Here is a 25,216-nt window from a genome sequence, read left to right as displayed (position 1 = left end):
AACCAAGCAAATTGCCATTACACATTTTCTGCATAAGTTTGTGGAAATAGAAGGCAATTTTTTAGTACTGGCTTCCACACCAGTCCACTGTTTGCAGCTCTGAACAAAATCAATCCTGATCTTTGTCTTGGTTCCCTTTATTTAGCATAACGGGGAGTAGTTATGAATGGGAAGTCCTCACCTGTATAAAGCATCCTATACAGAATAAAAGAAACAATTGATAAAGCTAAGCGGTGTTCTGTGAGATGTTGACGTTCTAGATTAGAGGTCTCCAAATTCTTCTTTAATGAGAGCTACTTATGTTTAACAAAACTCATGGAGAGCTACTAGTATTATAAATGTTGTAATGGTGTTCAGTGGCCACCATTTGCAAGGGTACTACTAGCATTCACCTCAGTGCATCGGGCATGGTTGCTAGCAGTAACGTAATAAAGGCTCTCCACATGGAATGCCACTACATGGATAATACATTACAGTCATTGCTGGAATGCGCCTGGTACCAAGGTAATAACATTTGTAATAAGACTAACCAATGTTGCATGATTTATCACTCAAATATCAACTTAAGTATTTTGGAAATTCAGCCATTTTTATTCATTTATCAGCCTATTGGTTCCGAAAATAACTTGAATACCCAATCACAATTGTGGTATATTTATATTAATTTAACCAAGCAAAAGCTTCTCGTTTGCACACAGGAGAGCTACTTACAGGTAGCTGGGAGAGCTACCAGTAGCTCATAAATTACTTGTTGGAGAAGCCAGTTATAAACAATCATAAAAATACATCTGAAACTCATGTTTTTGAAAAATAAATGTTACCTTGTCAAGGGTAAAGAGGTCCAGCAGCTGATCTGTACCCATGCTCTGCAGGCTTGCATTCTCTTGGCTAATTACTGTGTTGGCAATACTCATTTTAAATTTCTGCAAGCCCATAATTTTCTCCTCTAAAGTGCCTCTTGTTATCAATCGATAAACATTAACAACACGTTTCTGTAAGAAGAAACATGGTCATTTAGAACATCAATATTAACTGGTATGAATTACAACGCAATATTTTGATCTAAGGGCAATCCAGTACAACTAATAAAATGGACAACAAAACCAAAATGTAACAAAATCGACAATAGATAACACATTCTAACAGAATTGTATAGTGAGTTTCCACTGTCTACTACTTTTTGAAACTTGGCACAATCCATAGTTGTGGGTTGTCCATTAAAAGGAGCCACAATTTGTTCTGCCCAAAACATGTGATAACCCTGGTTTAAGAATGTCTATTGGGTATCTGAGCAGGACGGAATACGGCATCAGCCACCGCCCAAGTGCCCGGTCCAGAGTGAAGTGGGGCCCTCCTGCATGGAGTGTGTTGTTACAGAGCGACGCATTGCTTTCTATATGAACTTTACATTACCTTTTGTGTGTTTAGGCTAAATAAAACTTATGAGAGTGCCTTTGTATGGTGGTTTTGCCATTTGTGTTGGAGCATTTATTACTCCGAATGTCAAGTGCGTATAGTTCTTGACTTCTTAATGGACAAGTTACTTACCTTCAGTAACGCTTTATCTGGTTCAGACAAAATCTAGTGGCAGATTCCTTACCTTAGAATTTCCCCAGGCCTCTGTCTGGATCTGGAGATTTTTCTTGAACAGAACCCCTGCATGCTATTAGGTGGCGTTGATTGGCTTCGCATCCATCACCGGCGCGCTGACGTCAGTTTTTTTTCACAACTTTCCACACCAGAAACGTAGAGCCATGAAGAACACTGACCCTTAGTGCGTCAATACTAGGCCTCTGAAACGGAGTCTTGTCCCTAGAAATCAGATTGCAGAGCGGGGAGGATGGGTGGGTTGGTAAGGAATCTGCTACTAGATAATCTCTACCAGATAAGGCATTACTGAAGGTAAGTAACTTGTCCATCTGATAGAGACATCTAGTTGCAGATTACTTATCTTAGAATGGATACCCAAGCAATAACATCCTCGGAGGTGGATCTGCAAATTAAGATCGTAGTAGAAAGTCCTTCTGGGACGAAGCAACAATGTGCCCGTCACTACAGATTTGGCTGTCCAGGAAGTAGTGCTTGGTAAATGTGTGCAGAGATGCCCACGCTGCCACCTGACAGATGTCAAGAACTGGAACTCCGCGTGCTAATGCAGTGGTCATACCACTAGCTCTGATTTATTGCAGAGTATGACCCATCCGCAGATGGTTCTCTTCTGCACTGCCCGACCTTTCTTTGCATCCACATAACTAACAAATTTGATCATCCACCCGGAACTCTCTGGATTAATCAAGGCAAAATGCCAAAGTTCTTTTTGGATCCAGGAAGTGGAGTCTCTCCTCTTTTATAAGACTGCAGGTGTAGGAACCTGGTATGGTGTGTGGTGAGCACCTATGGTGTTACTACCTTATACCAGGTCCAGGTATCCCTTATTAGTGAAGTATAGGCAGTGTCTACGAAGCCAGGGCTCTCTAGAGGTAGCTGTGGCTGAGCAGCCATGAAGTATCTAGAAGACATGCAAAGCTTCTGCAATACCACTATAGTCACGCAGTACTTACACACATGAAAGAACCACACAGTGTTACAAAAATAAAGGTACTTTATTCTAGTAATACAAATACTAGAATACTGAATAGGGAATATCCCAACTGGAGGTATGTGAGCACACTATTATACAAACATTAGCAATCAGTAAATAGCATAGAAAGCAATAGGTATTGGAAAAAGCAATTGCAAATAGTGAGGGCCCGAGGGGAGGGCCAACCCATATACAAAAGTGGAATGTGAAAGGCAGTCCCCCATCCAAGGAAGTGGAATCAGTAGAAGGGGAGCTGGAGGAACTAGGAACCTCAAGAGGTGAGTACCAGAGTGAACCTCAGTAACTAGGAGGGCAAAGGTAAGTACCTGGTTTTCCCCCAAAACCAACAGAAGGACTTTGTAAAAGGATTGTGCATGACCAAACAGACAGGAAAAACCCAAAGGAGGATCCTGAACGAAGAGGGTCTGCAAATGAAGGGGACCAACTCCAGCTCGAGTTGAGTGTCTGGTTGTGGCAGGAGCCACTACCCACCCTGTCTGTGGATGTAGGACTGGGTCGATGGTGGACAAAGAAGGTCAGCAGTACAGCACAGGAGCCGAAGAGGAGTTCTGGAAGTGATGCAAGTGATGTCCCACGTCAGCAGTCGTGATGCAGTCGGTGGTGCTGGAAAAACACCCATTACACATGGAGAGAGGAGGTGGGAGAAGGAGGGACAAATGTGAAGGAACACACCGTACTTAGCTCCCTATAACTCAAAATACACAAGAAAGTACGGGGTTCTCTTAACGAGGGCGTCGTGGATATCAGCGTAGCCCTGGGTTGTATGTGTTCCTATTTGGAAGGGTAATGTCAGTGAAATGTCAGTAGGTAACTGCAGAGTGCATGCGCGGGGAGGAACAGCGGGGGGAGGAAATTCCTTTTACGGACTAGGTGGTCTCACACACTATATAGTGTCATGCTTCATCATTTGACCACCTAGACCCACCCAGGTAGGACAGTGCCACCTGGGCGGACTCAACCTCACTGTTAAAGGAACAGGAGGGAGTGCGTAAATAAACTTGTTTCTGGAAAGATCGGGATCCAGCTAATCTACTGAAAAAATTAAAAACACCTAAGCAGACACCTGTGAGGAGTAACAAATGTAATAGTGGTATCTGACTGGTGTAGTTAAAACGGGGGTTGGGACACCTCTGTGAGGACAAGGACTCTCAGGGTCACCTAACTAATAGCCAACATGTTTCTGCCCTCAGAAGTGAGCCAATGAAGGTCTCGGGGCATTCGTCAGGGCCTAGGATCCCTACATCTCACGTTGGAGGAAATTACTCTATGTGAAAGTCAAAGAGTGTGAAATAAAAGGTCTACCTTACCCAAGGAATTACCTTGAGGCGTCCCTTTTCATAGAGGCTGCTAGCCTCTGGTATCCAGGAGGGGGAGTGTCCCCTTATAGTCAAACATACATCAAAGGGGACGCTCGCCGTGCGCCTATATCGTCCTCTCCTTGGACCGCTTGCTGGAAAAACACCAACAAGCCTTGGCAAATGCAAGAGATAGAGGAGAAGGGTTGCAAGGCTGAAGAGGATCAGCAAGGTCCAGGGGTCTTGACCTAAGGTGGGGAGTCCGGGGTGACCCTCAGCAGCGGGGAGAGTCACAAGAAGAGGATGCAGCCCCCACAGGAAACCCACTGGCAGCAGGCAAAGGAGTCGAGCTGAGGCCCACTCAGCACACCTGAAGAAGTGTCCCACGTCGCTGGAGCAGCAAGCAGGAGACTGTACATTGCAGGAAGAAGTGCTGGAGGCCGGGGCTACACGGAGCATAAAGATCCCCTGGAGGAGGAACAAACAAGCCTTGGTAAATGTAAGAGTTGCAGTGCACAGGGGTACTGTCCTGCAAGGAGAGGCAAGGGCTTACTGTCTCCCAAGTTGGATAGCTGGTAGAGAGGACCAAGGGGACCACTCCAGACCACCAACTGTGATGCAGGATCCACGCAGCTACGTAGGTGCGACGATTCATGCAGCCTGTCGTTGTTGCATTTGGCGCCTGTGGAGTAGGGGAGTGACTCCTTCACTTCAAGGGAGATTCCTTCTTACTTGTGCAGGCTGAAGACTCGCCACTTGCTGGAAGGAGCCGAGAAACAATGTTGCAGAACAGAGTCGTCGCTGAAACTGCAGATTGTCGGTTCCTGGAGGATCCAGTTGCAGTCCCAGTGGCCAGAAGATGAAGTTAACCATGCACAGGAGCCCTGCTGGAATCTTGCACGTCGATTCTGAGGATCCACTCAAGAGCCCAGGAAGGGGGAGTGAGTCACCTAACAGGGTGACCACCTATCAGAAAGGGGCTGTGACGTCACCTACATGACCTGGCCACACAGATGCTCCCTGGGGCCTCTGCCCACCTTGGATTCAAGATGGTAGAATCAAGTGGCCACCTGGAGGAGCTCTGGGCACCACCCCTAGGGTGTTGGACAGGGGAGTAGTCACTCCTTTCCTTTGTCCAGTTTTGCGCCAGAGCAGGGACTGGGGGTCCTTGGAATGGTGCAAACCGGTTTATGCAAGGAGGGCACCAAATGCGCCCTTCAAAGCATACCAGTGGCTTGGGGATGCTACCCCTCTCAAGCCATGTAACACCCATTGCCTAGGGAGAGGGTGTTACTGCTCCCTCTCCCATAGGAAATACTTTGTTCTGCCTTCCTCTGCTTGAGCTGGTCAGGCAGCAGGAGGGCAGAAACCAGTGTGAGTGGTGGCAGCAGCGAGGGCTGCCCGGAAAACCCCAGATGAGTGGTAGGAGCAATGCTGGGGGTCCTCTAAGGTGTCCCCAGAGTGAATGGAATCATACAACCAATACTGGCAACCGATTGGTACCTTGGAAACTCCAAAGCCCAATACTGCTGAAAGTGCACGTTCTTTGCGGAGGCGAAAAGATCTAAACAAGGCTCTCCCCACTACTCAGAGACCTTGCACCACCTCCAGAATGAGAAGCCATTCATGATTGACTAAGCAATGTCTGCTGAGTTCATCCGCTCTGGCATTCAGCGAGCATGCCAGATGTCGAATCACCAGGAAAATGTCCAGATGTCCCAGCCACATCCAGAGGGGCAGAGACTCCTGAAGGAGTCCACAATCCCACCCTGCCCTGCTTGTTGCAGTACCACATGGCAGTGGTGTTGTCCATGAACACCTGCACTACATGTCCCTTGAGAGAGGGAAGAAATCATTTCAATGATAGTCTGATTGCACGGAGCTCCAACAGGTTGATGTGGAGTCTGCCAGAGACAGGATGCCTCTGATCTCTGCCTCTCCCAGAAGGTGGCCCCAGCCCAGGAGTGACACATCTGTCACTAATGTCAGCTCTGGTTGGGGAAGGGAGAGAGAACTGTCTCTGACCTAATCGTGGTTCGTTAGGAAACATTGCAGACCTTGCGCAGTTCCCTCCAATTTCTGGACCATGTTGCGAGCTTTTCCTGGTGCTGCACCTACTGTAACTTCAGGTCCCACTGCAGAGGCCGCATATACCATCTACCACGTATCACACCAGCAGACTTAAGGAGGCCATGAGGCCCACCGAAATACAGGATAGAGGCTGAAACATCAGTATAATAGCCTGAATATCCTGGACATGCTGCTCAGGAGGATAAGCCCAAAACTGTACTGTGTCAGAGTAGTAAAGCGCCCCTTTTTGACATGGTTTCCCCTACTTTTTGCCTAGTAACGGATGTAGTTTCGACTAAAGAGCACTGGGTTCCTACTAACCAGGTCCCCAGTGCCAGATCTTTCCCGAAAACCATACAGTTGTTTCCCCAATTGGCAAAACCTTTAGCACTCTGTGAGTATCTAGTAAATGGTACCCCTAAGGCCTGGGGTACTAAAGAGGGTCCCCAAGGGCTGCAGCATGAATTGAGCCACCATAAGGAACCCCTCCCCAACCACTTGACAGGCTGCCAATTTAGGATACGTGCCTTGGTGCAAACAAAAGTGAAAAGACAACATGGCATACAGCCTGATGTGCCATGCCCCCTAACACTGCATGTCATATGTAAGGCATCCCCCTAGCAGGCCTTACACCCCTAAGGCAGGGTGCATTATATTACATGTGAGGGCATATCTGCACAAGCAGATACGCCCCTGCTATTTCTTTATGGATTCTCAGACACAGTAAGTGACCAGGGAAGCCATTTTAATTACATGTGCTGGACACTGGTCAATACGAGTTTCCCAGCGACATGATGGCTTTATTGAAGACAGAGATGTTTGGTATTAAACATCTTTAATTGATGAGCAACAATGATGGCAGAGTTCACCAATACATGCACCCAGGGGGCATCTTAGAGGTGATCCCTGAAATCCTACCAACTACTAGTGTTTTGACCGACTTGTCCTGACCAGTTCAGTTACCATAGCCACATTTCTGTAGTCATCTTAAAGGTGGGCACCTCACACCCCCTGTAACGCCACTAAATTGAATGGCACCCCTGAAACCCAGAACTTAGATCCTGACGACCTAAGAAAAGCACAAAGAGGAGACGCACCCGCACTGGTACCAACCCCGCCGGGCCTGTCTGCACTCCTCAATGGACTGTGCCCTAGAAGATGCCTCGTCCTGTAAATGAGCCTCCAGAAATCCAGGAGGACTGTATGTTTGAAAGAGACTCAAGACTACTGTGAGCAGCAGACCTGCTCCCCAACCAACTCCTAAGAAAGGACCTCTGCAGCCCTCAGAACTGCAAAGACTCGACATCTGGAGTCACCACTGCACCCAGGTCCACTCTGCCACAGCCTCTGAGTCGAGAGAAACCTGACACCTAAAGCAACCACTGCACCCATTGCAGCCGGCCCGAATTGAAGTGGACTCCTAATGTCAACGAAGAACCCAGGCACTCAAGAGCTCAAGTCCACTGTGGTTTCACCACTCCTGGACTCCATGACGCCTGCAGCCTCAGACTACAGGACCGCCACCCCTCAACCATGCGTACTCCTGGACTAGGAAACCAAACTCCAAAGGACAGCCCTGCATCTGTTGATCCTGAAGAGGGGGACCAAAGGGTGCACCTACGTGCCTGAGCACCCCACGTTTCTAACTTACCTGTTGGTTGTCTCCGATTGCGTGTTTGCTGAATGTGTTTTACTTCTCTAAGCCAACACTGAAAACCTTTGATATTGCACAGTGTCTATTTATGCAAGTGAAAAGTATGTATGCTTAAAAACGTACATACCTTATAACAAAGTTCTTAGGTTCTAAATATGTATACCTCCAGACAATGGCAAACCTCCTGGATTTGCTGGGGTTCACTTTAAACATCTGGCAGTCACACCTGACTCTCTCAGATGCTCTTTCATCAGAGCTGTTCTGGGCTGTAGGAAGCGGGCTCTCTATATAGTGCACTAAAATGAAGTACACTGTATAGACAGTTCAGTGGATCCCTAATTGGTTTGAGAAGGCAAAAGTAGGTAGGATTAACCCTGTATATTATGGTAGTGTGGGCGAGAAGCTAGGCTTATCGAGGAGTCGTGTTAAACACTTGTACTCACAGAGGCAATAAATGAGACACACAAAGAATACATCTAAAACCAATTTAGAAAAATAACAGTTGGGTTTATATATACACTTTGAACCAAAGAACTTCGTTTCAAGGTAAGGATGTCTTTCAGGGAAAATATTTCTCAGTTTCAAAGTTAGAGTGTGCAACTTTTAGAGTTCTCAATGTTAACCTATAGAGGAAAACAAAGGTGTCCGGTTTCTAGGATGAAGAGTCCTTGTTGGATACTTTGTTGCTGAGCAGCTCCGCTGCTCGCAGGAGTCTGAGTCTTTTTAGAAGGCAGCAGGCTTCCTGAGTTTCTTGAAGTTGCAAATGCAGGACAAGTCTTTTTGTGAAGGGCCCAGTGGGTTCAGCAGGAAGGCCGGAAGGGCTGGTACCTGGTCAGCTGCTGCTTCTTAATCCTCTTAAGCAGGGTTGACTCTTCTTTTTCCTTTTTCTTTGTAGGTAGTTGGAATCTGAGTTCTAGGGTTCAGGGGTGCCACCTAAATACTCAATTCAGGTGTTACAGGGAGTGTCCGGTGGCAGCCAGTGGGCTGTAGGGCGACTAGACCCTTCATATGACCACTTCCATTGGAAAGTGGGCATGATCCTAACCCTAGTCGCTTAATTCCTTCCAAACAAGATGGAGGAATTTAAAAATTAGTGTCCCCTACAGCTCAACCACCTTAGGGGTGGGACTGCCATAAAGTGGGCACTCCTGCTAATTTAACAAATGTTCCCACCTGTGCTGCTGCCAAAAGTAGTGTCAGGACAGGTGGGTTTGGTCATCTCCATTCGGAGAGAACTGGGTCGCATTAAAAAGGCAGCAAGGCCTTTGAAGCTCCATGCCCTGGTGGGTTTTCAGGGAGCACGTCTAAGGTGCCTTCTCTGGGCATTTCTTAATGAATCCATCAGTGGGGTCAGTGAGGGTTTAATATTCTGAGATAACTGATACCAAACATCCCAGGATTCAGAGAAGCCATCATGTAGCGGGGGACTTGTTATAACAGTGTCCAGCACATACATTTAAAACGGCTCCCGGTGCACTTACTATGCCTCAGAATCAACAGAAACATAGCAGGGGGATATCTGCTCATGCATATATGTCCTCGTGTGCCTGGATACACTCAGGTTTTGGGGTGACTTACACCTAGCACATGCAGATATAGAGGATCTGGCACCCAGAGGTGTGTGACAGGTCTTGTTTTCAACACATGCAGTCTGCAATGGCAGCACTGTGGGTTATGTGAGGGGTCACTATGGGTAGCATAATTAGTGCTGCATCCCCCAAGGACCTTCTTTAGGACCCTTGGACCTAGGCACCAGGGGTACCATTTACTAAAGACTAATAGTGGTAGTTAAAGAGTTTGCCAACTATGCAAAACAACTGTGCAGTTTTGGGGAAAGATCTCGCACTGGGAACCTGTTTAGCAAGGGCCCAGTGCACTAAGACAAAGTTACACCACAGCAGAAACCATGCAAAGTGTGTGTGTGTGTGTGTGTGTGTGTGTGTGTGTGTGAAAGGTAAGCGGTTTTCACAAACTGCAATGCAAGTGTGTCCAGCCTCTTGGATTTTCTATTGAGGGGTGGGGAAGGGAACACACCATGGAGATAGAGGCTTGGATGACCAAGCTCTCAGGGGTAGGGCGTTGCGTAAGGAAACTTGGGTCGCATGAAGCAGGGTGATGGTAGCACACAATTGCCCTGTTCACAGCAGCCCCTGTGTTGGGTTTAGACCGTGTACCCAGTAGTACATCTGTAGGGGCTTCACTGAAGGGGAGCACGGGTTTGGCAGATGAAGCTCTAGGCTGAAGCACCTGTCAGGAGGTTAGTCCTAACTGCCACCTAAGGCAGTTCAAGGTCTAGGACTTCAGATCCTCTTCGCATTACCACAGAATATAAAGCATCCTTCTCCGTAGACACAGTAGGAGGAGAAAGCATGCCAGTATCTGGCTGAAGCTGTCAGATTGGAACCTGAAGAGGCCTTTTCAGACTCCGAAGGGCCTAAAGGCACACCAGCGGACTCAGACTGCTCAAAAATGAGGCCATGGCCGCAAAGAGTTCTTTAAGTTGGGCAGGGGTCATTCCTGCTCCTAGAAACTTAGGGAAGCACAGAGTCGACCCGGACGCCAGCTCCGCAGATGCCTAGCGCGATGACGCTACCTCATCTTGTTGGCCAGATGAGATGAAGTTGAAGAATGTTTCCTCTTCTTTTTATGCCTCAACTTACCTAATCATCCGAAGGACTTGGACTGGGGCGACAACGATGGAGCACTCCGTGACCGATCCCAGGACCTTCCGCTCGAGCGTCCGGTCGCCATCAGGTTCAAGGACGACTCCCCTCAAAGACTTTGGATGCATGGCTCGACACTCCGAGCATGACTTCAGGTCATGGTTGCGATCCAGACAACAAAGGCACACGAGATGCAGACCCATCACAGACATTGCCCGATGACAGGAACTGCAGGGCTTGAAAACAGTTTTCCTCAAAGGCATCTCTCGACATACCAGGAGGCAACCAACTCAAAAAACTTAAACCAAAAAAAAAAAAAACATTTGAAAATACCAGTCAAAAATGACTGAAGGGTAGCTCTTTCTTTGGATCAGCACTGGCTGGCGTGAAAAGAAAAGAACCGACGTCAGCGCTCTGGGGTGTATAGGACCTCCTGTATCATATCAGGCATAGACGACGTGGACAATGGACAAGGAGCTGATCGATGCCACCTAACGGCACGCAGGGCTCCAGAAAAATCTCTGGATCCAGAGCTACGCCTGGGGAAATTCTAAGGTAAGGAATCTGCAACTGGATGTCTCTATCCCATAGTATCAACACTGCACAAACGTATCTAGAGAAGCAACTAAGTGCTGCATGTGTACATATTAAAAGACTACAATTAATTTAGTTATGGTCAACCCAATTTAGACATGAGCAGAACCTACAACACCCATCTAATGCTTACTGCTATATTCTCATGCAAAGAGAATAAGATAGTTAGAACAGTGTTGAAATGTGAGCCTGATCTGGAAATTACCCTATTCTGATCATTTACGCCAAATGAGCGCACTCAGAAATGGAACATAAATGTATTGTGCATACTTCTCTACAGATGGAGGTTCATGGATCAAACTTTTGTGAAGCTCCCAAAGGTGGACAATCTGTATTCAAGTGAACACTTGGCAGGTCAAGCCTAAAACCATAGTAGGATTGGCAACCAACATGTGCTATTGTGAGAGATAAACTGGATAGTAAGTTACTGCTTATACTGCAACATAACAGTGATCAGGCCTGCATCATAAAGCCCTACTGTCCTCACAACATTCACAGACCTTCAGAAACCTAGTGAAATTGGTCAGTTAAAAAAAATCTACAAACCCAAACAGCCTAATATGGTAATAGCCAATTATAACTTTGACGATACCAAGCAATGGGCCCTGAGGCAGTGTGCATATGAGACTATGTTGCAGTTCAGCAAGTCTGTGTGAACAGGGGAAATGATTGGGGGAATAGAGGTGAGTTCTAGGCAATATCCATGTTGGATAACTGATAGAAAACATTGATCGGTGGTGCTGTTGTACCATTGTGGGTAAACATTTGCCAATCTTCCTCTCACAGGAGATATATGCCCTGTAGGGATTTGCTATAAGTCATTGCTTTGCTGAGGCAGAGGAACCTCTGGGAGCGGTTGATTTACCTCTTCCTCCACAACTCAATGCTTTATAAGAGCCTCTGCCATCACACATTATGTATATATATCTACACACACACACACATATGGAAAATGTCACTTACCCAGTGTACATCTGTTCATGGCATGAGCCGCTGCAGATTCACATGCTGTGCATTATCCTGCCATCTAGTGTTGGGCTCGGAGTGTTACAAGTTGTTTTTCTTCGAAGAAGTCTTTTCGAGTCACGAGACCGAGGGACTCCTCCCTTTCGGCTCCATTGCGCATGGGCGTCGACTCCATCTTAGATTGTTTTCCCCGCAGAGGGTGAGGTAGGAGTTGTGAATATAGTAATTGTGCCCATGCAATGGAGTAAGTATGTATGTACATAATGTGTTTTAAAAAGTATTTATTTACAAATTTTACAGTTTTCATCCAACTTATAACGGCTACAGGCTCCCGGGGAGGTGGGAGGGCGCATGTGAATCTGCAGCGCCTCATGCCACGAACAGATGTACACTGGGTAAGTGACATTTTCCATTCGATGGCATGTGTAGCTGCAGATACACATGCTGTGCATAGACTAGTAAGCAGTAATCTCCCCAAAAAGCGGTGGCTTAGCCTGTAGGAGTTGAAGTTGTTTGAAATAATGTTCGGAATACAGCCTGTCCAACTGTGGCTTGTTGTGTTGTTAACACATCTACACAGTAATGTTTTGTGAATGTATGAGGCGTAGACCATGTGGCTGCCTTACAGATTTCTGTCATGGGTATATTCCCTAGAAAAGCCATTGTGGCGCCTTTTTTCCTAGTGGAGTGCGCCTTTGGTGTAATAGGTAGATCTCTTTTTGCTTTGACATAGCAGGTCTGAATACATTTCACTATCCATCTGGCAATGCCTTGTTTGGATTTCCTGCATGAGGTTTTTGGAAGGCTACAAACAATTGTTTGGTTTTGCGAAACTGTTTTGTTCTATCAATGTAATACATTAGTGCTCTTTTAATGTCTAACGTATGTAAGGCTCTTACAGCTACTGAGACTGGTTGTGGAAAAAAGACTGAGTTCCACTGTTTGGTTTAGGTGGAACGGTGATATAACTTTTGGTAAGAATTTGGGATTTGTACGGAGAACTACTTTATGTTTATGTATCTGTATAAAGGGTTCTTGTATAGTAAATGCTTGTATTTCACTTACTCTTCTGAGATGTGATAGCTATCAGGAAGGCTACTTTCCAAGTTAAGTATTGCATCTCACAAGAGTGCATGGGTTCAAATGGTGGTCCCATGAGCCGTGTTAACAAAATATTGAGATTCCATGAGGGGACTGGTGGTGTTCTCGGGGGTATGATTCTTTTTAATCCCTCCATAAATGCTTTGATGACTGGGATTCTAAAAAGTGATGTTGAATGTGTAATCTGCAGATAGGCAGATATTGCTGCGAGATGTATTTTAATAGAAGAGAATGCTAGTTTAGATTTTTGTAAGTGTAACAAGTAGCTTACAATGTTCTTTGCGGAAGCATGTAGTGGTTGGATTTGATTATTGTGGCAATAATAAACAAATATTTTCCATTTGTTTGCATAACAATGTCTTGTAGTAGGTTTTCTAGCTTGTTTAATGACCTCCATACATTCTTGTGTAAGGTCTAAATGTCCAAATTCTAAGACTTCTTGAGCCAGATTGCTAGATTGAGCGATGCTGGATTCGGGTGTCTGATCTGTTGTTTGTGTTGAGTTAACAGATCTGGTCTGTTTGGTAGTTTGAATGAGGTACTACTGACAGGTCCAGCAGTGTTGTGTACCACGGTTGGCGAGCCCAGGTTGGTGCTATGAGTATTAGTTTGAGTCTGTTTTGACTCAATTTGTTTACCAGATAAGGAAGGAGTGGGAGAGGGGGAAAAGCGTAAGCAAATATCCCTGACCAACTCATCCATAACGCATTGCCCTTGGATAGAGGGTGTGGATACCTGGACGCAAAGTTTTGGCATTTTGCGTTTTCTTTTGTTGCGAATAGGTCTATATGTGGTGTTCCCCAGCGTAGAAAGTAAGTTTGTAGGACCTGGGGATGAATTTCCCATTCGTGTGTTTGTTGGTGAGCTCGACTGAGATTGTCGGCCAACTGGTTTTGAATACCTGAGATGTATTGTGCTATTAGGCAAATGTGATTGTGAATTGCCCAATGGCAAATTTTTTGTGCTAAGAGACACAGTCGTGAGGAGTGTGTCCCTCCCTGTTTGTTGAGGTAATACATTGTTGTCATGTTGTCTGTTTTGACAAGAATCTGTTTGTGAGCTACCAGTGGTTGAAATGCTTTCAATGCTAGAAACACTGCCAACAGTTCTAAGTGATTTATGTGCAGTTGTTTTTGTTGAATGTTCCATTGTCCCTGTATATTGTGCAGGTTGAGGTGTGCTCCCCACCCCATCATGGAAGCATCTGTTGTGATCACGTATTGAGGCACTGGGTCTTGGAATGGCCGCCCTTGGTTTAAATTTATAGGGTTCCACCATTGAAGCGAGAGGTGTGTTTGGCGGTCTATCAACACTAGATTTTGGAGTTGACCCTATGCCTGTGTCCATTGTGTTGCTAGACACTGTTGTAAGGGCCGCATGTGTAGTCTTGCGTTTGGGACGATGGCTATGAATGAAGACATCATGCCTAGAAGTTTCATTACAAACCTCCCTTGGTAGTGTTGGTTTGGCAGTATGTTTAATATTGTATTGCGGAACGCCTGTACCCTTTGTGGACTTGGAGTGGCAATTGCCTTTTGTGTATTGAGTGTTGCTCCCAAGTATTGTATTTGGGATGGTTGTAGATGTGATTTTTGGTGATTTATAGAGAACCCTAGTTTGTGTAGAGTTTCTATCACGTATTGTGTTTGTAGAAGACACTGCTGCTGAGTGCTGGTTTTTATTAACCAATCGTCCAAGTAAGGGAATACGTGCATGTGCTGTTTCCTGATGTGAGCGGCTACTACTGCAAGGCATTTTGTGAATACTCTTGGGGCTGCTGTTATCCCGAATGGTAACACCTTGAATTGGTAATGCACGCCTTGAATTACAAACCTTAAGTATTTCCTGTGGGAAGGATGTATGGGTATGTGGAAATATGCATCCTTGAGATCTAATGTTGACATGTAGTCTTGTTTTTGAGCAAGGGAACCACGTCTTGAAGTGTTACCATGTGAAAGTGATCTGATTTGATGTAAAGATTCTGAGGTCTAATATGGGTCTCAGCGTTTTGTCCTCCTTTGGAATTAGGAAATACAGGAAGTAGACACCTGTTCCTTTTTGATGCTTGGGTACTAGTTCTATTGCTTGTATTTGTAACACTGCTTGGACTTCTAGTTGTAACAGGTCTAAGTGTTGTTTGGACATATTGTGTGCTCTTGGGGGCACATCTGGTGGCAATTGTAGGAATTCTATGCAACAACCATGTTGGATAATGGCTAGGACCCATGCGTCCGTAGTTATGTTTTCCCAGTTGTGGTAGTATGCAGTAAGTCTCCCCCCCCACTGGTGTTGAGTGGTGGGGGTTTGTGACATTGAAGTCACGGTTTGGTTTGAGGGGTTTTTGGGCTCTGGAATTTCCCTCTTGCCTTTGGGAGTTGTCCACCCCTGTATGTTCCTCGAAAACTTCCTCTTTGGTACTGGCCCTGATATGTGGGTCTGACTTGTGAGGTGGAAGGCTCTGTGGTTTGGGAACAAAACCCCCCTCTAAATTGCGGCTTTCTAAAAGTGCCTCTGTTCTGTGGGGAGTAGAGTGTGCCCATGGCTTTGGCCGTGTCCGTGTCCTTTTTGAGCTTTTCGATTGCCGTATCCACCTCCGGCCCAAACAACTGTTCTTGGTTGAACGGCATATTTAGCATAGCTTGCTGGATTTCTGGTTTAAAACCCGAGCTCCGTAACCATGCGTGATAACGAATGGTTACCGCAGTGTTCACTGTCCTTGCTGCTGTGTCTGCCGAGTCCATCGCAGACCTTATTTGGTTGTTTGAAATCGTTTGTCCTTCCTCAACAACCTGTTGGGCACGTTTTTGGTATTCCTTGGGCAAGTGCTGAATGATATGTTGCATCTCGTTCCAGTGTGCCCTGTCGTAGCGAGCCAGTAGAGCCTGAGAATTGGCAATCCGCCATTGATTGGCTGCCTGTGCTGCTACCCTTTTGCCTGCTGCATCGAATTTCCGACTTTCCTTGTCGGGCGGTGGTGCGTCTCCTGAGGATTGGGAGTTTACCCTCTTTCTGGCTGCTCCCACTACCACCGATTCTGGTGTTAGTTGCTGTGTTATAAACACAGGATCCGTTGGGGGAAGGTTTATATTTCTTCTCCACCCTAGGCGTCATGGCTCTGCCTTTTACTGGGTCCTGGAACACTTGTTTGTCGTGTTTTAACATGTCTGGAAGCATTGGCAAACTTTGGTAAGAGCTGTGAGCGGATGCCAAGGTGTTAAATAAAAAGTCGTCTTCTATGGGCTTCGCATGCATTGCTACATTATGGCAAGTAGCTGCCCTTGATACCACCTGCACATATGCAGTGCTGTCCTCAGGTGGGGACGGCCTTGCCGGGTAGCAATCGGGACTATTGTCTGAGACCGGTGCATCATATAAGTCCCATGCATCCGGGTCATCTTGTGTCATCCCCGTGTGTGTGTTGGCGACTGCATTGGGGGTGTTGCTACCGGGGACAGGTGTGGTGAATGCAATGGTGAAGGCTGTGGCGAAACCCTTGGTGGTGTCTTCTCTTGCCACCTTTGCCCTTGGCTGCATTTCCGCTTCCTGGAATGCTAGCTTTCGCTTCATTTTTACTGGAGGAAGAGTTTGAATTTTCCCTGTCTCTTTATGTATGTGCAGCCTCCTTTGGGTATGGTCTGGCTTTCCCATGCCTAGTTCCTGCTCAGATCTGTGCCCTTGCATTTGGCTGGAAAGGGCGTGCTCTTCTGTATAGGAGCCTGTTTTCGGCTCCGAGGCTGCATGTTTCGGCACCGAAGGTTTTGGTACAGTCTTTTTCGGCTCCCAGGAAACCTTTTTGACTTTGGGGGTTTCGTACTCTCGGTGCTGAGATGGTTCGGAGCCGGTATCTCAACCGGAGTCAGATGTCTTCGGCTGCTGGAAGGCCTTTTTCAGTGCCGATGTTTGGTCACCGTGTTTTCGGGTTAAGCCATGGCCTGTTTGCAATGGCATCCCGTTGACCTTTATAATTTTCGAGTGAGTCTTCGCCGGGGCTGATTTACTCAGTTTGTTGCTGCGCCTTCGGCTGCTCACTTTCGGACCCATCAGAGTCCGAATCTTGAATGCAGAATCTCTCCTCTTCCTCGACGTCGATCTGTTCGGCCGGTGTCGATGCCATCTGGAGTCTTCTAGCTCTTCGATCGCGTAGTGTCTTCTTCGATCGAAATGCCCGACAGGCCTCGCAGGTATCCTCCCTGTGTTCCGGTGATAGACACAGATTACAGACCAAGTGTTGGTCTGTATAAGGATACTTTGCGTGGCAATTCGGGCAGAAACGGAAGGGGGTCCGGTCCATGAGGTTTGGAGATGGACGCGGTCGGGCCGACCAGGCCCCGCTGAAGAGTGGAAGCCCGAAGGGCCGCCGGATCGCTTCTTTTTTTCGGTGTTGATGTACTAACACTAAACCGATACGGAGCGCGAACAATAACGTCGACTTTTCCGATAACTAGCTAACTTTCCCGATTCGAAATACGGAGCGAAGAGGAACACGTCCGAACCCGATGGCGGAAAGAAAACAATCTAAGATGGAGTCGACGCCCATGCGCAATGGAGCCGAAAGGGAGGAGTCCCTCGGTCTCGTGACTCGAAAAGACTTCTTCGAAGAAAAACAACTTGTAACACTCCGAGCCGAACACTAGATGGCAGGATAATGCACAGCATGTGTATCTGCAGCTACACATGGCATAGAACATATATATATATATATACACACACACAAACACGTATATGTGTGCATATATATATATAAAAGCTTTATACTTAACTGTGAAATAGTTAAATTTTCATTGTAGACGCATGCGTGGTAACAAATTTGCGTGGTAAGGGCATATGTGTAGTAATGGCATGTGTGGTTCGGTCATAACCAGATGCAGGTCTCTTGTATCAGAGCCCTCACAGAGCAGCCACTCGTTACATGGTACACTAGACAGCCAATCCATCAAGTATTAATTGACTTACTACTTTAAAGCACTGGAAACAACCAGAAATAAAGGTTATGTTTTTATTGGTTGCGTCTGCATTTATGGCTCTAACGCACACATTTGCATGTTTACAGCCAGAACATAATAAGAAAAGGGAGACCTAGGGGAAGCAGATGAATAACCCTATTGTTGCTCCAGATACTTTCAGGAGGGAAGGCACATAAATGACTGTGTTGGACAGTTTCATTAACTTCAAATAGCAAAAACGTAACACTGATTAAATAAACTCCAATCGAACAGAAAGACTGGAAGTCAACCAAGGTTTTTCTGATTTGTACAGTACTTGAAAAGATAGACAATTATGAAAGATAGCATTAGAACTTGTTCAGAGCAAATGGAAACCCAGTGAATTCCTATGTGCCCACGTGAAGTAAAGGTACAGATGATGGGACAGCAGAACGGCTGTGTGAAAATAAAAGTCCTTCAGATGCAGAGAGGGCAGCCTTTCCCCTTACTGTGACGACAGAAGGACTAAGGTGATCATTCCAAATTATAGGATACAGATGCTTGTGTTTAGGGGCGATGGGAATTAACAGTTTGAAATTCATTGTTAAAATTTTCTGTTTCAGGTACATTAGAAACACACCAAAGCTAACTGTAGAGGATACTCAAAAGGCAAAATGTATTTGGAAAAACGTTGAACTGTATAGACAACCAGCTTGTGGGAGACCAATAGTGTATAATACAAGGAGATTTGAAACGCACACGAAACCTACAAAACACATATCATTTACCATGTGGAGAAGGAAACCCTGGTACTGCACAATCAAGTACAAGATCCTGCCAGAAGTGTAGGTAGTCTGGAGAATGAACAGAAATTTTCACCAAAGGAAAAGTCATCTTCTCATTGCATGTAGCATTTGTCCATAGAAAAGAACGGGTACTCATGCTAAAGCTACCTTGGAGGTGGGGTGGGTGGGAAGCCTTAGAGAGCATTAGCGTCTGCTAAGACTCGGGAATTGGTCAGTATAATTATTATTTTCTGAGTAATTGTGTTTTGGCTATAGAGAAGAGGGGTGTGAAACCTACCAGTGTGCTGGTAGGTTACGTTGGAAAATCACGGTGAAGTACTGAAAATGAACTACCGGAAAAGTTTGAAACACAGCATTAAAAGACAGAGTGTGAAGGCTTCACTAAATGACACACAGGAATATGGTGTAAAACAAGGTGTGAGATGAGTTATACACTGTGTGCAGGAGCAAGAGACACTCGTTAACAGCTTTGGAAAGCACACCAGAATCTGAATTATTAAATACCTAAAAGTGCCTCGGTCGTATCGAAGGCGAAAACCTGTAGCTAGTGTGTCCTGAATGTATTCAAAGTAAACAAATATATATATAATCACTAAAAAGGCTGCAAAAGCAAGGGATGGTATTCAAAATGACAAAGGGGTGGGGCATAAGGTGTAGATCTCACGAGAATCCTTGTGCCTCCACTTAAACCGACTTCTTTACCTACAGCCAGAGTACTGGCTGTCTTTAGAAGTAGTTCTCGGATTTTCAACTGTTTTGCACTTCACCTTTTACCTTTAGAAGAAGCTACCCCTACCTTCGTTAAGGGAAGAGAACCCAGCATCCACCTTGCTAAGCATACAGACTCCACATCTTAGTCTAGCCAACAGCTAGGAGTCACAGAACTTTAAGGGTAACATAAGGTCAAGGGGAAGGCTCTAATTCGTAATAAAAATTAAAGTATAGTGAAAAACAATGTACTTGAGATCGGGGGACTGCATGCACGGGGATTTCAATACACCTGCTTAGTTCCACCTCCTAAGCATTTCAAACAAGTAAAGTTTTGTGGGGTGGAGAAACTTATAGCTACGAAGTCGTGCAAAAGAGCCCCATTCAGCTAGAATGCTTTTATTTTTTGGGGAAGTTCTTAACTGTATGGTGGAGCTAAAAAAAAAACGAAACCCAGGTTGTGCATAAAGCAGGAAATAGAAGTTACAGCATAGGAATCTTCACTGCAACCCCAATGTAGCAAGGATAGACTCCAGTGGATCTTTGACACTAATGGGAATAAGTGTTATGTTAAAGTAATTCAGAGAACCAGAACGCTTACTAGAAACATTACATACTTCTAAAGGCATAAAAGTGGCACACCACAACAGCAGTCATAATTCTGCCGCAGTGCTGTGCCACTGTATCTGAATGGTTTGCAGACAGGTCTATGCCTACATTGGGTAACTTATAGATCAGGTTACCTGTCCAATTCGATGTGCTCGATCCATTGCTTGCAGGTCTCTCATTGGATTCCAATCATGCTCCACAAAAACCACAGTGTCCGCCCCTGTTAAGTTGAGGCCCAGACCACCAACATGAGTGGTCAGCAAAAGGACATCTATAGATGGATCGTTGTTAAATCTGAAATGAGAAACAAGTTGTTTGTTCAATGGACATCTAAATACGAAATGGAACTCCAATAGACCTCTTTAGGTGAACCCGTTTCTTGCATATTATAAGAAAAGGTATTCATACATGATTACATAATTGTATTTAAAATTACACAAAAATGCTGAAAACCGCTGTGAACAGTGGCCACAGAGTATTTTTGAAAATATGCACTTCAGCTGCTTTATTATTATTATTTTTTTAAAGATAAACAGAGTTTAACAAAATAGTACAAAAGAAAGTTAGAGGTTGCGAGGCCCATTTGTTTGGATTTCCACTTTATCAGTTAGATGCTCCAATAAGTTTACAAGTCGAGTGTGAGAAAAAAATACTAAAATCTGGTAGGGGAGCCTCTTACGTGAAGGAGTGGGGGTGATTTGGCTGCAAGTGTATCTATGAAAGATACCAATGCTGCAGAACTGTATGTACAGGTAAGTAACTTTTTCTCCAGCAATGGCTTTTTCACAGATTTAGCTGTTTAAATCCGAAAAGGAATTAGCACATACAAGCACAGTTTCTGATGGGTAAACAAAGATAGGCTCACCCTATTGAAAAAGATGCAGAAGAAACTGTCTATCCCACAACTGCAACCCTCTACACTGCTGCATCTAGTCAGTAATGTTGAGTATGGGTTATGTCTTTTCAAGGTCGCCATTCATTAGAACATTTAGAGGCACTCAAGCCGAGTGGGAAATCAACGGTGAAACACTTGAATGTGCAACCACAGGATTCTGGACAAGATGTCCTGATTTATAAAGATTGAACAATATGGCTGCAACACGCAATATGTCACCTTCTGTCTAGAGAGTGGGGCTGCCTTCTTGAAGAGGCCCAGAACACTAACAACTGACCTTAAGACCTCTTCCGACGTCCAGAGTACACTGCACTATCAGCTCCATCAGTTGAATCGTGGGAGAAAGTTTTACTTATGAGTGGCTCAAGATGATCAATTGTCATGACACTGGAAGGTGTCTCCCTGGGGGCAGGTTGGGACACCTTGAACAGCCCTTGAGAAGATCTTAGTTCAATGTTAGTCAGTGGCGATGGCTGTTCAGCAGTTTTTCTAAAATGGGAAACTGCTGCATGATGTACTATGATATAAGTGTGGTTGTTCACTTTAAAAGGTTTGATAGACGTTGGCGAAATAAAGCAAAAAAACAAGAATAGTCCATACTTATTGTACCAAACATAAAAATGCTTCCCCTCGGCCATATGTGTCTTCTAGGTTGAGACAGAATTTATCTGCACTCCTCTGGAATATCTAGAGGTGAAATACGCTGTGTCCAGAACTATGGTGACAAGTACATCAAGGCGGGGTTGGGATGTAGAATTTGGACTTTCCATCTGCACAGCAATTTCAGAAATTGTGTTAGTCTGATCTACAATGCCCCAATGAACCAGTACTGTGCAGGCCACGCTTGAGCTATCTAGATCAGACACATTGCTCTGGTCTCATCTTGCTGAGCCCTTTTGATGCTAGGAAAAGTGAAAGAAAGCGGTTTGCAGAGATCCCTCACAATATTATAGAAAATGCACCCCTCCACAGCCCCAGTGTAGGAATGGTGACTATCTGGTATTTCAACATGAGTTACTGTTCAAAGAGTCCAGGGGTTCCCTTACTAGTGGACACGGGTTGCTCTAGCAATCCCAAGGTGCTCTTATAAGGGTAAGTGAGGTCGAGCAGCCTTAAGCTTACCAGAGAGGAGTGTTGCACATCTGCAAATACACACACAGTCAATAAATGATCCTCAATAAGGGGATCCACTCCAATTTATAAAAATAAAAAGTATATTTATGTATGTTTTGGCACCGGAATCAATACAACCAGGTAGGTACGTTTTGCAAGAGAAATCTTTACAGTGTAGAAAAATGTCGACAGTGGAATTCTTGAAAGCTGCAATGTTATCCTATGGAAAAGAGATAAATATAGCTACTTACTGGACCAATCTCTCAGACTTAAGTATTTGGGCTGGGGTCAGGCCCACACCAGCAGGTCACACCGGGGAGGCACTGGGGAGGCTGGGTGCAGAGGTATAGAATGGTGTTGTGGCCCAATGTTAGTCAATGGAGATCAGTCCAGTTGGAAATAGGCTGCAGATTAGGACTAGGTGTCCAATTAGGGTGAGCCACCAAGTGGGCTCATGTTTTGCGATGCTCGGGGGACGTAGACACCAGTGGTCCTCTTCTCCTCAGTCTGGGGCACACAGGTGCAGAGGGTTCTTGGACCGTATGGTGTCAGTCACCGGTGGTGCTCGCGGTGGTGGGGGACCCACTGAAACAGGCTGCAGGTGTGACCGGGGGGACCAGTCTGGGAGAACCAACAAGCGGGCTCAAGTCTCAAGCATGGGGGATGCAGAGACACCAGTGCTCGTCTTCTCCTCGTTCCAGGGTGTTCGGGCGCAGAGGACCCTTGGGGTTGCAATCACCGGAGGCAGTCACAGTTGAGGCAGGGTGCACAAAGGACCTGCGGGCGGAGTGAAGGTCACAGTGGGGAAACCCACGATGGGCTTGGTCTCTGGAGAGGCTGGGGACCAAGCTAGCACTGTTGGCCCACTTCAACATGGGCTGGGAGGGTCAAGTGCACTCTTGCTGTCCAGCAGCGGTTTTGGCGTTCCAGAGTCCTCTTCAACAGTTCTAGGGTGCCTACAAGGATGTAGGGAGCAGCTCCGCTACTTGACAGGAGTTCCCTTGCACTGGGGTGAAGACTGGTAGTCTCGCCAGGCTTTTGGAAGTTTCAGCAGCCAGCTGGAGGATGAGGCAACTTCAGCCTGATTGTCAAAATTGGCAGGCAGGCATGGCGCTGAGTCAGTCATTGGTCTTCAGTTCTTTCTTTTGCGTCTATGGAGTGTCCTTCAGATGAGTGGAATCTGATTTCCTGGTGACAATGGCTCCCCTAAATACTGTATTTAGGGGTATTTCGGGGAGCGTAGGGTAGTAGCCAATGGGCTACTTACCCCTAGGGTCATTATACCCCCTTTATGACCACTTCCTCTGGGAAATGGGCATAACTCTGTCCTCGAGTTCCTAGTTCGGCCATCACCAAGATGGCAGACTTTCAGAAGTTGTGTCCACATAAGCAGCTCACCTTCCGGGTGGAACTGACCCGAGAGGTGGGCTCGCCGTGCCAGCTAATTTGATCACCTATCCTGGTGCCAAATGGGCCTTAGGGCATGGGGTACGGCATCCTCTCTTTTGAGGGAAGCCAGATCTACATATAAGGGCCGTGGGCTTCTTTGAAGTCCTCTGCCCCGGAATGCAGATTTACAGTTCATCATGTTGGGAAGGGTGTGATAACACCCCTAACAGAGCAGGCTGTGTCTCTGTCCAGTCGAGCAAAAGCTCTCACCTCTGGGGCTGGAAATCTGCATGGTGGTGGCAGGCTAGTTAGAACTAGTCAGCCAGCACACGGGTAGATGGTACGTTTTCAGGGGGTGTAGGAAAGTGCCTTGACATGTTCATATCTCCCCCCCCCCCAACACACACACACACACTTTGACTTGTTTCTGGTGTAATTTCGACTGAAAGTGCACTGGGTTCCTGCTAACCAGGTCCCCAGAGCCTGATCTCTTTCCCCAAAAATGCAGTAATTTCTTTCCCTAACTGGCAAAAACTTTAGCACTCACTGTAAGTCCCCAGTAAATGGTACCCCTGGTACCTAGGGCCTGTGGTACTAAGGCGGGCCCCCAACAGCTGCAGCATGAATAGTGCCAGTCTAAGGGACCCCTAATCAAATATGACCTGCTGCCATTTCAGGCTGCGTCGTGATGCAGACAAAAGTGAAAACATGACATGATAGACGGTGTGCCATGTCCCCTAAAACTGCATGCAATAAATGTAAGTCACCCCTCTAGCAGGCCTTACATCCCTAAAGGCAGGGTGCAATATATTACATATTTGGGCACATCTGCATGAGCAGATATACTCTTGTTATGTCTGTTGATTCTCAACAGTAAGTGAAGAGGGAAGCCATTTTAAATGCATGTCATTACGAGCTTCCCAGCTACATGATGACTTCACTGAATATAGGGATGTTTGGTATTAAACCGTTCAGATTAATAAACCCTCACTGATACCAGTGAAGGATCTAATAATAACTGCACCCAGAGGGCACTTCAGATTTGTCCCCTGAAAACCTACCAGCTACTAGTGTGTTGCCTGACTGGTCCTGACTAGTTCAGACACCTTAGACACATTTCTGGCTTTCCAAAGTGACAGTCAAGCATTTGAGGGCCGAGACCAAAGCCTGCACTGGGCAGGGGTAATAACACCTCTCCCAAGCAGGATAGACATTCCAGGGTGGGGAGCTTTAAAGGCCTAGCTGCCGTTATAATGGGACCCAGGTCTCTCCAGATGGTGGAGGTGAACGACCCCACCCTTACCTCCTACGTCTACGACTCCCCCCCCAACAAAGTGTTCATAAGAAGGGTGCAGTCACCCTAAAGATGTTCAGCCCATTAGCTACCACCTGGCACTCCCTGCAACGCCCCTAAATTGACTATTTAGGTGCCACCCCTGAACTATAGAACTCAGAGCCTGACTACCTACGAAGACAAGGACACCAAGGAGTCGCACCTGCAGGAGAGGAAAAGACGCAGCAGCTGACTCGGTACCAGCCCTACCACCCTGCCTGCTGACCTTGACAGACTCTGCCCAAAAAGACAACGTGTCCTGCAGCTGAGCCTCCAAGAAACCCAAGACTGCCTGCCTTCTACAAAGATTCAGACTCCTGTGAGCAGCAGAACTGCTCTGCAACAAAGTTTCAAGAAAGGACTCTGCAGCCCCTGGAACATCAAGGACCGGACACCTGAAATGACCTCTGCACCCGACGTTTACGAACCCATGGTGAAGCCAACCAATGGTGCCAGCCCAGTTCCCAAGCTGTCTAGAGTCAGAGTCCTCAGGTTT

The 25,216-nt window shown here is 46.1% G+C and overlaps 1 protein-coding gene across 2 annotated transcripts in view; it reads right to left on the bottom strand.

The window, feature by feature from the left end:
* The window catches only part of BTAF1 (B-TFIID TATA-box binding protein associated factor 1), a 927,996-nt gene that overhangs the window by 40,882 nt on the left and 861,898 nt on the right, over nucleotides 1-25,216 (bottom strand). For both annotated transcript variants that reach the window (XM_069239796.1, XM_069239795.1), the window contains exons 36-37: nucleotides 20,125-20,284; nucleotides 822-992 (exon numbers count right to left, since the gene is read on the bottom strand). In XM_069239796.1, coding sequence (XP_069095897.1) covers nucleotides 822-992; nucleotides 20,125-20,284 — 331 coding nt within the window. The remainder of the gene's footprint in view (nucleotides 1-821; nucleotides 993-20,124; nucleotides 20,285-25,216) is intronic.

This window comes from Pleurodeles waltl, chromosome 6, assembly GCF_031143425.1.
Source record: "Pleurodeles waltl isolate 20211129_DDA chromosome 6, aPleWal1.hap1.20221129, whole genome shotgun sequence".
Classification (NCBI taxonomy): domain Eukaryota; kingdom Metazoa; phylum Chordata; class Amphibia; order Caudata; family Salamandridae; genus Pleurodeles; species Pleurodeles waltl.
This window is presented reverse-complemented; position numbering and strand designations above follow the sequence as displayed.